This window comes from Mustela nivalis (genome assembly GCF_964662115.1).
Source record: "Mustela nivalis genome assembly, chromosome: 14".
NCBI lineage: Eukaryota > Metazoa > Chordata > Mammalia > Carnivora > Mustelidae > Mustela > Mustela nivalis.
In genome coordinates this window covers 9860761-9875893 of record NC_139033.1, presented here as the reverse complement: position 1 = coordinate 9875893, position 15133 = coordinate 9860761, and the positions used below count along the sequence as shown (strand labels likewise).

At 55.5% G+C, this 15133-nt stretch overlaps 1 protein-coding gene across 7 annotated transcripts in view; it reads right to left on the bottom strand.

Moving 5' to 3' along the window:
• RASAL1 (RAS protein activator like 1) overlaps positions 1–9909 on the bottom strand; it is a 30607-nt gene extending 20698 nt beyond the window's left edge. For 4 of the 7 annotated variants that reach the window (XM_082698390.1, XM_082698391.1, XM_082698392.1 and 1 more), the window contains exons 1-4: positions 7196–7788; positions 3122–3178; positions 449–562; positions 250–311 (exon numbers count right to left, since the gene is read on the bottom strand). In XM_082698390.1, coding sequence (XP_082554516.1) covers positions 250–311; positions 449–562; positions 3122–3178; positions 7196–7260 — 298 coding nt within the window. In that variant the 5' untranslated portion in view covers positions 7261–7788. Of the gene's footprint in view, positions 1–249; positions 312–448; positions 563–2391; positions 2439–3121; positions 3179–7195; positions 7789–9522 lie in introns of those variants that run through there. The other 3 variants (XM_082698394.1, XM_082698395.1, XM_082698396.1) reach the window with 3 other exon arrangements.
• Positions 9910–15133: the final 5224 nt, after the last annotated feature.

Sequence of the window (15133 nt, the reverse complement as noted above, 5' to 3'; positions counted from 1 at the left end):
CTGCCCCTCCCCCCCACCCCACTTGGGCATGAGCATTCTCTCACTCTCTCTTCCAAAAAAAAAAAAGAAAGAAAGAAAGAAAGAAAGAAAGAAAGAAAGAAAGAAAGAGAAAAAAGAAAAATCAACAACTGAAATAATTTCCCCTGAAGACTGCTTCTCCTGCCACTTGCTACATGCTCGCAAATGCCCAGTCTAGACATGGCCACCATATTCCCTCTGCCCAGCTGAAGGCTGCTGTCCCTCGCCCACCTCTGGGGTCGGCTGCAATCGCTTCCCTGCTCAGCGAGATCTTGCCAATGACGTCATCGTGCCTGTGGAAAGGTGGCAGATGAGGGTCCGAGTCAATAAATAGCGGGAACAGGCACCAAGGGTCAGTTGGGTGGATACTTTGCTTTGGGGCATCCCGTCTTCCCCCAGGTGCTCAAGCAGGGGTCCCCAGTACACGCACCCCACTGTATCCTCGTCCAGCACGTAGAAGGCCAGGTGGTGGAAATCCAAGGGCAGGTGAATGGTGTACTCCTCCCCCCAGAAGGGGCTCAAGCTCCTCCAGACAGTTGCTGTTCTGCAGAGGGAGGGCACAGGGGGCTGGGGACCCTTGGGCCACACAGGTGGCAGACACCTGGGGACCCAGATATACACATGCACACAAACCACACACTTGTATCCATGATGTGCATAGATACACACACGAGGGGTCCCTGGGTGGCTTAGTCAGTAAAGCGTCCGACTCTTGATCTCAATTCAGGTCTTGATCTCAGGGTCATGAGTTCAAGTCCCACGTTGGACTCCATGATGGGTATGGAGCCTTCTTAAAACAACAAAAAAAACAAAACACAAATACACACGCAGAAACCCCAACACTCACATACCCCGAGACCTACACACACACGCACACACATACATTCCCACAAGGTTGGACATGAAAAGAGAGACACTCACAGACACACCAAGAATGCCAGAGACACATTCCCATACACACAGATACACATACGCATCCTCAGAAATTTCTAGAAATGCATATCTATGTGTTTCTTACATATGGACACATACAGATACAGAGAAAACAGACAGATTCACATAGATACACAGATCAAAAACAAAACAAAACCAAAAAAAGCCCAACTCATAGACACAGAGATCCACAGACACACATTTACACACGTACGGTGACAGATGTTAGATACACACACAGAATCCCTTACACAGCTGACAACATGCAAATTCCATTCATTCACTCATTCACTCCATGAATACCCTGTGTGCCAAATCTTGTGGGCTATGGAGAATCAGATGAAGAGGTGCCCAGGACCCTGCCCCCACAGAGTCCCCTTCAGTGAGCAGGTACTCCCTCCTGAACTCTTATGACACATGACACAGTGAGACAAGTCCTGTGGTTGGGGTGATCTCAGTGGCACTTGGCTAGGTCTGGGGGTGTGGATTGAAGGAGTGAGAAAATGCTTCCTACAGGAGCCAGTCAGGCAAAGGGGGAAGAGAAGATGAGGACGAGATGGCTGGGACAGCATGTGCAAAGGCCCTGGGGCAGGAGTGAACTTGAGTCTGAGGAACAGGAAAGCACTGGTTGGGGAATGGGATGTGTGCGGGGCCAAGAGAACTTAAAGTCAGCAGGAGCCAGAGCACTCGGGAAATGAGAGGGAACCACAGGTGGGTTAGGGACCCAAGCAAGCTTAGAAACAGACACACACACACACACACACAGCATCCTCACTCCAACACCCCTGCCTATTCACTTTATCCAGCAGGGAACGAGGAACCCACTTTGCCCAATGAAGACACACCCAATCTATGGCTGCAGAATTGGGTTGAACCAGAATTGGGCCACTCTTTTTACCCCTTGCCCTGCCCTCTTCCCCAACAAAGACCGTGAACAAATCCACACAGAGGCACACAGTGATGCACACTCTGCCCTCTACCCCAGCCCAGAGCACCACAGTCAGATGGACCCATCTTCTCAAACACCCTCTTCCCCCTGTCCCCCTCTTTTCATAGCTGAAAGTCCCTCTTCAGAGCCCAGAGATGCACAGAACAGCAGCCTGGGATCACACAGAAATCTCTCTGTGGGTTTGGGGGGGGCGTATGAGGAGGGGGCAGCATGAGCATAGAGAGCAATGGAGGGGGTCAGCTGGGATGCTGCAGGCTGACCTTGCCCCATGCAGGCTCCCCACCCCCCTGCCCCCAGCCCCTCTGGACTGCAACCAGCACCAGAAGCATCCTGAATCCTGCTGTCTCCATAGGAACCCAGGCCTCAGCCACCCGCCCACCTGCCCACCCACACCCCTCAGGCCTGCGGGGGCTGAGAGCTGTCCCTCGGCCTGCTGGGGCGGGAGCCAACCACCGCCAAGCCCCGCGTCCCTCCCCCCTGCCCAAACTCACTCACGCAGCAAACACCCTCATGTCCTCACTTGTGCTCACGAAGGCGTCTGTGTACCCAAACAAGCAGACACTGGTGCTCACGTGTGTATGCAGGGCATCCCACGGGTGTGCACACACGCACACGCACACACGCGCACGCGCACACACACACCACACACACACACACCCTCCACTGGTACACAGTGTGAGCCTGTGAGCTGCACACCCCCAGGGACACGCACATCAGTCATAGACATTCACGTCAGCCCTTCAACACCCCCCACCACTCACAAGAAGGCCCAGCTGGGCACGCATGCACACACACACACACACACACACACACACGCCCCAGTGCCCGCAGCACCCAGCAGGCCCGGAACCAGCCAGCCCAGCCAAGCGTGAGATGCCCGCCTCCAGGGAGGCCACGGTGGGAGGCACAGGCGGGCAGCCGCTGAGTCAGCCCCAGGACACTGGCAGGGACATCATCTGGTCCAGGGGGAAGGTGTCGGCCAGTCGGAGGGGCAGGATGGAGAGGGGAGCTGGGAGCCCCAGCTGTCTGTCCCCAGAAGGGCCAAAGCACAAAGCATCCACTGGCAGGCACCTCGTCCGCTCTTGGCATAGACATTGCCCTCACCCGGCTCCTCTTTTCAACGTCAAATCTTGTGCCTGGACCTCTCAGGTCTAGAAGGAGCTCCTCCTCCATTCCCTGCCCTGTTCCTCTTCCCCCAGGCCCGGCCTCTCCACTCCTCACCTGGCCACCACCTCGTCGTCCACCTTCACGATGCAGTAGGGGTCACTGCTCCCAGACCTGCGGGAGGACGTTCAGGAGGGAGGTTGAGGGGGCAGCCACAAGTGGAGGTCCCAGTCCACCCTCATTATGTATGGATGGGGCAACTGCGGCCCAGAGAGGGAAGGGGACTGGCCCAGGGTCACACAGCAAGTCGGGGTAAGAAGCAGAATCTCAGGGGACCGGCAGGAGATGTCATGGGTACACAGCCCACCCACTGATGCCCGACCCCCATGCGTGGTCTCTCTAGGCTTCCACATATAGAAACAGAACACTGAGGACTGAGGCCACAAAGATCCCAGGGCTGGTCCCAGGAAGCCCAGAGCTATGGTCAACAGCCCATGTTAGAGAGGTTTCTCGGGGTTACCGCCTGCTCGCTGTGGAACCTAACAAGCCCCACCCCCCGTCTCTGTGGGTGCTGGGTTTTCCTCCCTGTAATGGTAACACACATCTCCTGGTGGGGGCGGCGGGGGTAGGGGTGGCTGGAGGAACTAAAGGAGATAACGCGGGGTGGGAGGCATCATGGGCTGGCCCCAGAGCTCTACTCCAGGACCCCCTACCCTCTCAGCCAACTTTTCATTTCCTCCAGATTTTCCCTGGGGTGGGGGGGACTCCCAGTGCTCAGCCCAGTGAGATTGCTTCTGCTGGCACAGACCAGGGCACCCAGATTTCAAAACCACAACCAACAGCAGCCCCTTGAGGAGGCATGAGCCATGAGCCAACCAAACGCAGCTCCATCCCCCCTTCATAATAAGAGTTACCAGCCCCATCCCAAGCTGTCCACTAGGGCCCTCATCTCCCCTCTGTCCCATTGCACAGGCCTCCTTTGTCTTCCCCCAAGTTCTGAGTGCAGCCTCAGGGCCTTTGCACTCACCATTGCAGCTGCCTAAGACACTGTCCCCGATCTTGTCATGGCTGGCTCAGTCCTGCTATTCAATCCTCAGCCCCAAAGTCACCACCTCAGAGAGGCCATCCCTGACCACCTCTGTCCTTTGTGAAATTGACCTCCAATCCCCGTGGGCACCAGAAAGCATCTTGCTCCCTGTTTCTCTCTGTGTTTAGTGTCTGTCTCCCTCCAACTTCTGAACTGTGAGCTCCTTGGGGGAGGACCTGTATCCTCCATCCCACAACCCCCCTCCTGAGTCGGAATTCAAACCCAGGTCTAGGGGGCTCAGCACGCATGCTCCTATCCAATGTCCCCTCCACCCCAGCTCTCTCCAAGTGACCCCCTCTTTTGATGTCCCAGGCCCCACACTCTCTCTGCCATCTCTAATCAGTCACCAATCCACAGTTACCATGGGATCTCAGGGGAGGGGCTGTTGGCACCAGGAGCCAGTGGCAGTCTGAGCCTTGTCTGCTGGATGAGTCCTTCCTTGCGCCTCACTTTCCTCTCTGGACTCCTGCTCCCAGCTCCCTCCGTGGGGGTGCTCCAGTGCCTCCATTTCCCCATCTGGCCGCTTTCCCTGAACAGCTCAGGCTGGGTGGTGGCCTATGTCCCTACATTCTTTTCTGGGTTCTACTGCTGAACTCCCTTCTGAGTAGTGCCCTAGGCCTCAGTTTCCCCTTCTGAATCTACCTCAGACCCTCTGGGCTGAGTAACCTTGAGAGCCTCAGTTTCCTAATCTGGCCCTACGCCCTGGGATGCCTGTGGCTGGGTGACCCCTAGATCTCATTTCTCTGATTGGGTTCTCTATCTCTGAGCCTCTTTTAGGTATGGTCCCATTCCTCAGTTTCCCCAACAGCAGATGTGGAGGAAGATTGGCTGGGATCCCAGTAGCAAAGAACTGGGAGACACGCCCCCTTCCGTCAACCAGGCCTGACCCTGGGGCCCCCCCTCGGGAGCCAAGTTCGCTGCTGGCTCCATGGCTCTGACGCACAAGGGCCTTATCAGGCTCCCATCAGGTAGGAAGCAGCTGTGGCAGGAGGGGTGCCCCCACCAGACCCTCAATTTCTCCAGAACCTTGACCTCTCCCATGGGCCCTGCCCCAGTTTAAGCGTGGGAAAGAAGGCCCCTCAGCCATTGCCTGCTCAGTGTGGCTTACACATGGAGCCAGTCAGGGCTCAAATCCCAGCTGTGTGACCTCGGGCAAGTGACTTTGCCTCTCTGGGCCTGTTTCCCCCATTTGTAAATGGAAATGCTTATAGCACCTCAGGAAGTGTTAAGTATAGGCCCTGGCCCAGAGTAAGCCCTGGACGACTTACAGCTACTATGATTAACATGAGTAATTCTCAAAATTGTCAGTGGAGGCCTCCTCCGGAGTCAGGTCAGACCCCACCCTCAAACCTGATGAGGCTTCAGAATGAGGCTGGGTCCTTTCCCTTAGGCAACCAGAGAGAGAACACACCCCCGTCTAAGAGTCTCCCTGGGTGTGGAGATCCCAGCAGGCTCTGAGGACAGCCCCTCTGAAGAAGGGAGCCAACAGCTAAGGAAACTGAGGCAGAGGGCTGGATCTCCAACTAGGGCTTAGGGACTTCTTCCCATCCTTGCTCTGGGGCTCACCTTGACCCGAGAACTTGGGGGGAGAAAGGGCGGCCAAGAGGTGTAGGAAGCAGGTATGAGTTAACCCCATCTGCAGGAGAGGCAGAAGGAACCCCCCGCGAGCCGTGTCCACCCCATAAGCCATGTCCCCACCGTGAACCATGTCCACATTCTAATGGCCTCACCCAGGACCGGAAGATGGAAACCTGATTTCTGGAGGGCCCCCCCCTACCCCGCCCCAGCCCTCTGGCAGTTTCCAGGCCCCCATTCTTGGCCTCACTGCCCTGACAGTTCCAGAATGTCATTCTCCGAGGCTCTGAGAGGGTGTCCCAGAAGGAGGGAAGCAGGGGCTTGTCCAGATGCCGCATTCACACAGCAAGCGCTCTGCCTCTATCTCAGGGGCATGTTTATTTGGGGTAGCTGATGAGGATGAAGGGAAGCTAAAACCTCTCTCAGCAGCCCAGGGTTGGGGAGGGGCAAAGTTCCTAAAATCAAAGGCCGGAAACCCTTCACTGGGGACCCACAGCTGGGGGGCATCAGAATACAGCTAAGCCCTCATCTCAGCTTCGGTAGAGGGTTAGAATCCAGGTTTCTGCTCACCCTTGGCCACGGGGTAAATCCTAACAGGTTCTCCACCCCACACAGCTTCTCCAGGCTGGATAGCCCCTGTCCAGAGCTCCCATTGTCCAGGCGGGAAATCGAGACCCAAGAGGACCAGGTTCAAGGTCACGCAGCTGACGTCCTGCCAAGGATCCCACACCTGTCCCAGGTGCTGACACCTCAGAGCCCCTCTGGGCTCCAGGCCAAGCAGGAGGGGGACCCCTCCTGCCATTCTGCTGATTCGGCAACTGCTGACTCAGCCCTAGAGGAAGCAGAGCCAAGGACTGGTACCCACAGGAACCCGGGGGTCCTCCAGCCCCCATCACACCTGGCTGGACAGGGTGTTACTGGGGGAGGGGGTGGCTTGGGGGTGGAGTCTTCAAGAGGCTCAGCATCCAGGTAAGGCCCACACAGGGAGCTCCTTGCTGAGGAGCTCAGGGCTCTGGATCCAGAGGACCCCAGTTTCCCCCAGGTCTGGCTGGTGGGCCATCTGATGACTGTCTTTGAACCTAAACACCAGATGCACACAGAGGAATGCTGGGGCCACCCGGTGCTCTGGGCTTTCTTCCCAGGGTTCCTTAGATAGGCACCCACCCTGGTCTGGAGAAGCTCCACCTCTGGTACCTGACTGAACTAAGGAAGAGACACCCCCCACACACTACCCTCCCAGCTCCAACAAAATCCGACCCTCCAATCCCCTTTAGTACATCCCAGGAACAAAGACATCCCCCTTCCTGGGGCAGGGTGGCGCATCTGCTAAGTCTGGGCGCCCCTTTCCGATAGGACAGCGATGGGCATGAGGTTTTAGCCCTGTGGAGGCCGATCTGCACCAATATTGTGTCTTAGACAGGAACCCCGTGCCCACCTCACCGCTCCTCCCCGGCATGCGGAACGGGCGACCCCCGCCCCATCCCATGTCCGCAGCACCTCTCACCCGCGACTCGCCCCCGGGTACTCACACGTCCTTTGCGGGCAGCGCCCGGCCCTCCACCACGCGAACATTCAGGGAGCTGCTCTTGGCCATGGCGCCCAGCCCCAAACTTTAACGGGCAGAAGGGCGCCCAGGTGCCGAGGCTGGACCACCGAGGGGGCATCTACATGTCACCAGCTGCGAACCTGGCGCTCCGTCCCGGGATCCCAGCGCCGCCTATGTGAGACGCGGGTAGCTAGGCGGGAGGTTTCCGGAGGAGAAAGAATAGGTGTCCGAGGAGGGGGAGACCCTCGGACTCTACAGGTAGGAGCGGGGGCGCGGAGGAGGCAGAGCGCGCAGGGGGCACCCGCAGCTCTTGCCTCCTGGTCTGGAGCTCCGGGTGGGCGGGCAGGGGGCGGGAGGGGCAGCCCAGGGCCCTCCCCCCAATCCCGCCTCCCGCGTGTCCCCCGCCCGTCCCCGGGCCCCCTCGCGCGCCCTCTGCCGGCACCCCAGCTAAGCGCGCCCGAGCGCACCGGCCACGGAGACCTGGGCGCGCTGAGACTGCCAGGTGGGAAGCGGCCCACGGCCAAGGCGGGCGTGGCCTCTGGCTCGTGGTGAGCTGGCACCGAGCTCAGAAGACACAGCCTGTCCCCTGCCTGCCCTCCCTCCAGCACAGTCGCACCTCCGCAGCCCTCCCCTGCCTCCCATCCCGGCGCCGCCTCCTCGGTCCCAGTCGCGTGCTCTGTGCGGGAGCAGTACCCGCGGTCGGCGGGAGGTGTCACTAAAGAGGGAGTCGCACATGCCCCGGGGCGAGCGGCGGGGTGTGTGTGTGGGGGGGGGGGGTTCCGTTCAGAGTCATGGGAGGGGCCTCGAACATCCCCTTTCTTCTCGTTTAGTTTCCAATTAAACCCAGACTGTGCGAGCGGCAGCTCCCACGTCACGGGCTGGCACTGCGGGGGAGGCAGCTGCGGCCGGAGGGGGAGGGGAAGCCTGAAGACAACCGCGACGGCGGCGACAGAAGTCATTTACAACTCTTTGAACACTTACCGTGTGCCAGGCACTGTTCTAAGCGGTTTCCGGGGATTGTATCCTCACCATAATTCTGTGCACTAAGTACTATTGCACTATCGCCCTCATTTCATGGATAAAGAAACAGGTTCAGAGGGATTAGATAGCTCAGGGAAGGCCTCAGGCAGTAATTGGCTTGCTTTCTGGATTTGAATCCTAACTCCACTGCTTGCTAGCTGTGTGGTCTTGAGCAAGTCACTTAACCTCTCTGTGCCTTGGCTTGCTTTTCTCGTCTGTTCAACAGGAATAGCATAATATTTTGCTCATAGCGTTTTGAGAGAATTGGATGAGATAAAGCAGATAAGAAAGAAGCAGATACAGGTCTCAAAACATAACATAAAACACAAAGCACATAAGAAGCTTATAGAAGGGGCGCCTGGGTGGCTCAGTGGGTTAAAGCTTCTGCCGTGGATTCAGGTCATGATCCCAGGGTCCTGGGATCAAGCCCCACATCGGGCTCTCTGCTCAGGGGGGAGCCTGCTTCCCCCTCTCTCTCTCTGCCTGCCTCTCTGCCAACTTCTGATCTCTGTCTGTCAAATAAATAATAAAAAATTTTTTAAAAAGAAGCTTATAGAAAGGGTTTGCTATTATTATTATTATTACTATTATCCTTCAAGGTACAACTCAAGCATCACATCACCTCTCCTAAGAAGCCTTCCAAGATACCCTTCCACCCCAGAGAGAGGTATCCTTCTCTTTTTTTCTGCTTCTCAGTTCCACGTTTGTCCATTTCTCAAGTGTCAAAACTTGGAGTTTGAAAAACACATCTGAAACAATGCAACAGGAAGAGCCTGTCCCCGGACAGATACTTACACATTTCTCCCTATGAGTTTGTTGTTTACCCGCCTAAGAGTTCTTGGAAGAGCTGGCACCAAGCCTGACTCACTTCGGTCAGCCCAGGGCTGGGCACCAATGGGAAGGCCCCAGCTGAATGATTGCTCCAGCCAACGCCCAGACTGGTGGGACCAGGAGGGCCTGGAACAGCCCCTGGAGTAGCCAGTGATCTGCCTCCCAAGCTCCCCCCTTGACTTCCCACCCAACACTCCAGCCAAGCTGGTAAGGGATTCTCTGAGTTCTACCCCCAGCTGGCCGCTGTCTGCCGAGTCTCCAACTTCCAAAGACTGGGCCTCAGTTACCCATCTGGGATATGGGTCTAGCAGGGCCGGCCCCAAGGCTTAGAAGTATTGCAGGGTACCCTTCAGCAGGGTACAAGAGGTGATCAGGGTCGAATCCAGAACCGCGGTGGCCACAAGTGAGTGTTTACCACCCACCTCCTCTGTGCGCCTTACTAGTGATCCCGAGCCTTACCGGAGGATAATGGTACTTGCTGTGCGCGTGCTGCTTCAAGACAGGCGCCCTGTCCCTTTCTTACCCCCCCCCCTAGATGAGAGCTTTTGGCTAACCCTTTTTTTTCTGAGCTCCTGCAGAGACCTCAGATAGGCTCTCCGACCTTTAGGGACCCCTGATGAAACCTGAAGGGCCCGGTCCTGGGGCCACCTGGGTTGCCAGCCAAAGTGCCATCAGCCAGCTCGGCCAGTCTTCCGGAGCTGAGCAAGAAGTCGCATTCCCAGATGCCCCTCCCCAGGCCCGCAGGGAGGTTATGAAGTCTATGGAATGTGCAGGCCAGGCCTCCAGGGAGCCAGCTCTGTCACCTGTCCAATAACCAGCACTGGAGCCTGAAACGCACCCGGGACTGTGGCCTCAGTCCTCAAACTTTCCGAATGGCTTGGCCACTTCCTGTTGTTCTGAAAAGTTTTGACTTGAAACTGGCAGAGGGTTTGAGGTCTCCCGGGGCAGCTCCCGTCAAAGGACCAAAGGGTGAAGGGGGCAGAAAGAAGGAGTGTCACCTGCTGGGTGCTACCTAGCTCAGAGAGGAGAGAGTAGGCTCACAAGCACCCAAGCCTGGGCTGTCCCGTGGGAAAGGTCTCATCGTTCTCACGGGTGGTTGTGAGAGTTGATCCAGAGGCAGTGTGAGGCAGCTGCATCATTCCTGGTACCTAGTAGGTGCTCAAGAAATGCTTAGCCTCCTCCCGTTCCACTTCCTCGAAGCCCGTAAAGACAAACCCACGATCATCTTCCCGCCAGCTCTCTCCCTAGCCTAGCACCCGTGGGATGCACACGAGGGCTGCCTTCAGTGGCCCGAGACACTCAGCTCGTGGGATAAGAGCAGAAGTTCTAACATCCGGTCAACCCAACCTGGGACTGAATTGTGGCACCTACACTATGAGCTGGGTGTTCTCGGACACCTTCTGGGGGCTTCGGTTTCTTTATCTGTAAGTTGGGCATAGTAACAGCACCCACCTCATTGCCTGGGTGTGAGGATGACATGAAGAAAAAGTCAGATGTTTAGCACAGCCTGGCATATAGCAAAGACTCAGCAAGAGTCATGGCCATAGGAGGACATCCTAACCCCATGACTGTGCCTGACACCGAGTTCCCCCTAAGTGGAACACCAGGCCCCACCCTGAATTCCAGGGAGTGATGGAGCAACCACGCTTCAGTAGCCAGTACGGCTCCAGGCTGCGGCGCAGGAAGAACCTGGGGCTTCGCATCTCAGCGGAGAACTCTGATTGATAGACTCCAAGGTCAGGGATGGCTGTGCCCATCTCCCACTCGATGTCCAGCAAACGCCACAGTGGGAACGTGAAACCATCCGTGGCAGGAGAACCGACCCCCATGGAAACTGGCAAATGCTACAATGCGGGGGGCTTGCGGTGGGGGGCGGCGTCAGTTCAACAACACACCACTGGGCACCAGATTCCCCAGCCACATAGCCCTCTAGACACTCCTGAACTCAACACTCTTAAGATCTTGCTCCTATCTCCTCTCCCCACACCCACAGTGCCCTCGCCCTACCCTGCTTTCCATTAGGAAAGCCCCTTCCCTCCTTTTCCTGTTCCCTTGTTGATCTCCTACCCATGCAACTGGATTAAAAACGAGGAGGGGTGGGGCTAGCAAAGTAGAGACAATGTCGTGTCAATATCATGCACTAGAACATGGTTGTTAAGAGGGATATGCTCATGGGGCGCCTGGGTGGCTCAGTAGGTTACAGCCTCTGCCTTTGGCTCAGGTCATGATCCCAGGGTCCTGGGATCCAGCCCCGCATCGAGCTCTCCCTGCGTGGGCTCTCTGCTCAGCGGGGAGCCTGCTTCTCTTCCTCTCTCTCTGCCTGCCTCTCTGCCTGCTTGTGATTTCTCTCTCTCTCTGTCAAATAAATAAATAAAATCTTTAAAAAAATAAAATAAAAAAAGAAGGATATGCTCAAAGACTTGGATGACAGGGGAAAAAATGCTAAAAGAGAAACCCGAAGTCGTGGGGGAAACACAACCATCTCCACACCACCATCCGGATGCCACGAACGATTACATGTATATTCTTTGTATGAATATTCCTTTTATTCAGCTGATCTGCGTCAAGTGCCTACTGTGTCCCAGGCAGTAGGGATACAGCGAAGTATAGGACCGCCCAGCCCTGCTCCCCTGGGGCTCTCAGGAGCGTGGGGAGCTGACAAAAGTTGCTTGCCACTGAAGAAGACACTCTCAGTAGGAAGTAGGAAGTGATACGCAGACGAGAAAACAGACAAGGGAATCGGGCAGCAGCAGAGGGCTTCCCCAGACATCCAGACATGAGCTTCTTTTCATCCTCAGAAAATACACCGCGCTGCCTCCCGTTTCTGAAATCTCGGCTGCCCCAGCTCTGTGGATGGCCTGCAGCCTCCGGGAAGGCAGCCACGACCCCTCCCCACACCCCCTCACCCCTGCCTGTTGGCACCATTCTGCGACCTTGGTCTCTTGTTCTCTTGTTTTGTGGTATTTTACACGCTCGTCTTATCTCTTAAATGTCAGGGACAATGTCTGATTCATGCCGTGCCTCCCACACCGCTTGGCACGTAAGAAAGACTCAAAACACACTTGCTGGGTTAAACAGAATTCTGTTCCCCTCCGGGGCTGGAATCTGGCCTCTCTCGCGGCGATAATAGTCGTATTATTTCTTACTTCCTTTCTGCCCACAGTGCCTAGGACAGTAGCTTCATCTCTGCCAACATACTGTCTCTCTGCTCCAAGTCCACCCCCAAACCAGGGGCAGACCCCTCTTCTGGCTCCACAGACCTGCCTGTCTCTAGACCTCAGTTCCCCTCCTGTGGCCCCATCCCTTCCAAGGCCAAGTCTGGGGCAAGAAAGACAAGCCCTGGCCCAGGTTGGGGGTAAGGAGCGTGTTCTTTGTCTCGGGAACACAAAGCCCCATTTGTGATCGCTGGGCACGATTCTGGGCCGGGAGCCACGTAGGACAGGAGGCTGCGGTGGGAGGGGTGGGCAGGATTTCCACAAACCCCTCCCGTGGGCTGGCTGCCGAGGAAGCAGTCAGTCCCGTCCTCCCACAGCCTGAAACAAGGTATCCGTCTGTCTGTCCGACGCCCCTGCTTCCTCCTTCCCCATCCCTATTCCCCAAGGGGCACCCCCCCTACCCCCTGCCTTGGAATGGAGAAATAGGAAGGGGGAAACCACCCAAGCATGAGACTTGGGGGTGGGGAGAGTGGCTATTTCCAGAGCTGTGCGCTGTGGCCAAGGGCAAAGCCAGCTGAGAAATTGTGTCCCGCTGTCACTCCGCAGTCCCACTCACCCTCTCTCCCAGGATGTGGGGATAGACACAGGTGAGGATTTGGGACCTCTGCCTTAGCAGCATGAGAGGGAAGCCCCCAAGAGAAGCTGAAAGCAACACTTTATTTATTTTTTTTAAAAAGATTTTATTTATTTACTTGACACAGAGACAGAGATCACAAGTAGGCAGGCAGAGAGCGATGGGGAAGCAGGCTCCCCGCTGAGCAGAGAGCCTGATGCTGGGCTCTGTCCTAGGACTGAGATCATGACCTGAGCCGAAGGCAGAGGCCCAACCCACTGAGCCACCCAGGTGCCTCAACACCTTGTTTAAAACAGAAACGCTGAGGCCTGGGTCATGTACCCACAGCTGCAGCCTTCTGAAGACGGGCTGCTTGTGTAGGGACCTTTTCTTCTCCTCAAAGCTATGAGCAGTTTCAAGGTAGGGATGGGTTATCTCTAAAAACAAAACCAAGGCCCATCACTTCTCAGCCTCTTGTCCTCAGAGGGTCACTTAACTCCCCTGGGCCTCAGTTCCCTCATCTATTATTGGCCACAGGTCTGGCCCCTCCTTGGCCCTCTCCAGTCAGTACCTATCCCATCATCCTTGAATTCTGCACACCAACCTACAGACCTTTGTTCTCTTTGTGAAGGGGGTGCACGTCCTCCTGCCTCAGGGCCTTTGCACATGCTGTTCCCCCTACTTGGAATACTTTTCCTTTCTTCTTCTCATCCTCCACCCCATCCTTGAGGCCTCAGTTCACACGTCATTGCCTCAAAAAAGCTTCCCTCCCTGCTCCTTGCACCCTAGACTTCTCTCCCTAGTTCAGAGTGGCTGTACCACTTGGAATTCCCACCGACAGCGTAAAAGTGATCCAGATTTTCTGCCTCCTCGTGGTCATCATCGTGTTTGTCTTAGCCAGTCCGATAGGTGCACCCTCAGCCTGTATGCCCCGTGAGGGCAGTTTCTGCCTTATCCACTGCTGTATCTAACACACTCTCTAGTACCAAGTAGGTGCTCAATAAACATTTGCCCACCAAAAAACACCTCTAAGAGAACAGAAATTCAAAAGGGAGGATGCACGATGATGACATCCTCTGAAGAGACAAGGAAGGGAATGAACCTATAGAGGGAAAGATCCAAGTTGGGGGGGGAGCTCAGCTATATCTGAACCATCGTGGTTAAGAGGGTGGTCTCCACAACCAGGTGCCCCAAGTTCAAATCCCATCTTAGACCTGACACGATGCAGGAAGGAAAAAGTGGCAAATCAGGTCATCAAACATTAAAACCTTGCTCTGCAAAAGACCACGCGAAGAGAATGAAAAGACCAGCTCTGCCTGGGAGAAAATATCCAACAGAGGATTATCTGGAACATCGAGACCCGTATCTAGAATATATAAAGACGTTCTCAAAACTCAACGGCTAAGAACAATTCATTAGAACACAGGCAACAGATAGGAACAGATATTTTGCTGAAGGGGATGGCAAATTGGCACACAAAAAGATGTTCACCGTCATCACGTCCAGTAGAGAAATAGAAGGAAAACCACCGTGAGACCTCACGGTGCACCTACCGCACTGGCTAAGGCAAACACGGTAATGACCGTGAGGAGGCAGAAAATCTGGATTACTGTTCGCTGTTGGTGGGAATTCCAAGTGGTACAGCCACTGTGGAAAAGGCTCAAGCAGCTTCCTTAACAATTGTGCTCACGGGCGTCTATTCTAGAGGGAAGAAAACTGACACTCACACAAAAACCAGGACATGAATCTTCACAGTGGCTTTCTTCATGAGAGCCCCAAATGGCATCTAACCCAAACATCCTTCCACCCAAATGGTTCACCAAGCACGGCACGTCCACCCCGCGGCATGCTACTCAGTGATCAGAGAGCGTAAACACTGATGCGTGTAGCTAGTAGGATGGATCTCAAGAGAATGAAGCTGAGTGCAAAAGACAGTCTCACAGGTTGCATACTGTCTAATTCCACTACAGAACATCCTTGAGGTAACAGAACTGTAGAGAGGGAGAACAGATACATAGTTGCCAAGAGGCAACTCTGAGGCAGGAGGGAGGGAGGCGGTCCTAGCTATCCGGTCCTAGCTATCCGTAGCATGGAGGATCTCTGTGAGGAATGTTCTGTAGGTAGCTTGATTGTGGCGGTCATAGGAGTCTGTGTGTGATAACTTTTTTTTTTTTAAGATTTTATTTGACAGACAGAGATCACAAGTAGGCAGAGAGAGGAGGAAGCAGACTCCCTGCTGAGCAGAGAACCCAATGTGGGGCTCCATCCCAGGACCCTGGGATTATGACCTGAGCCGAAGGCA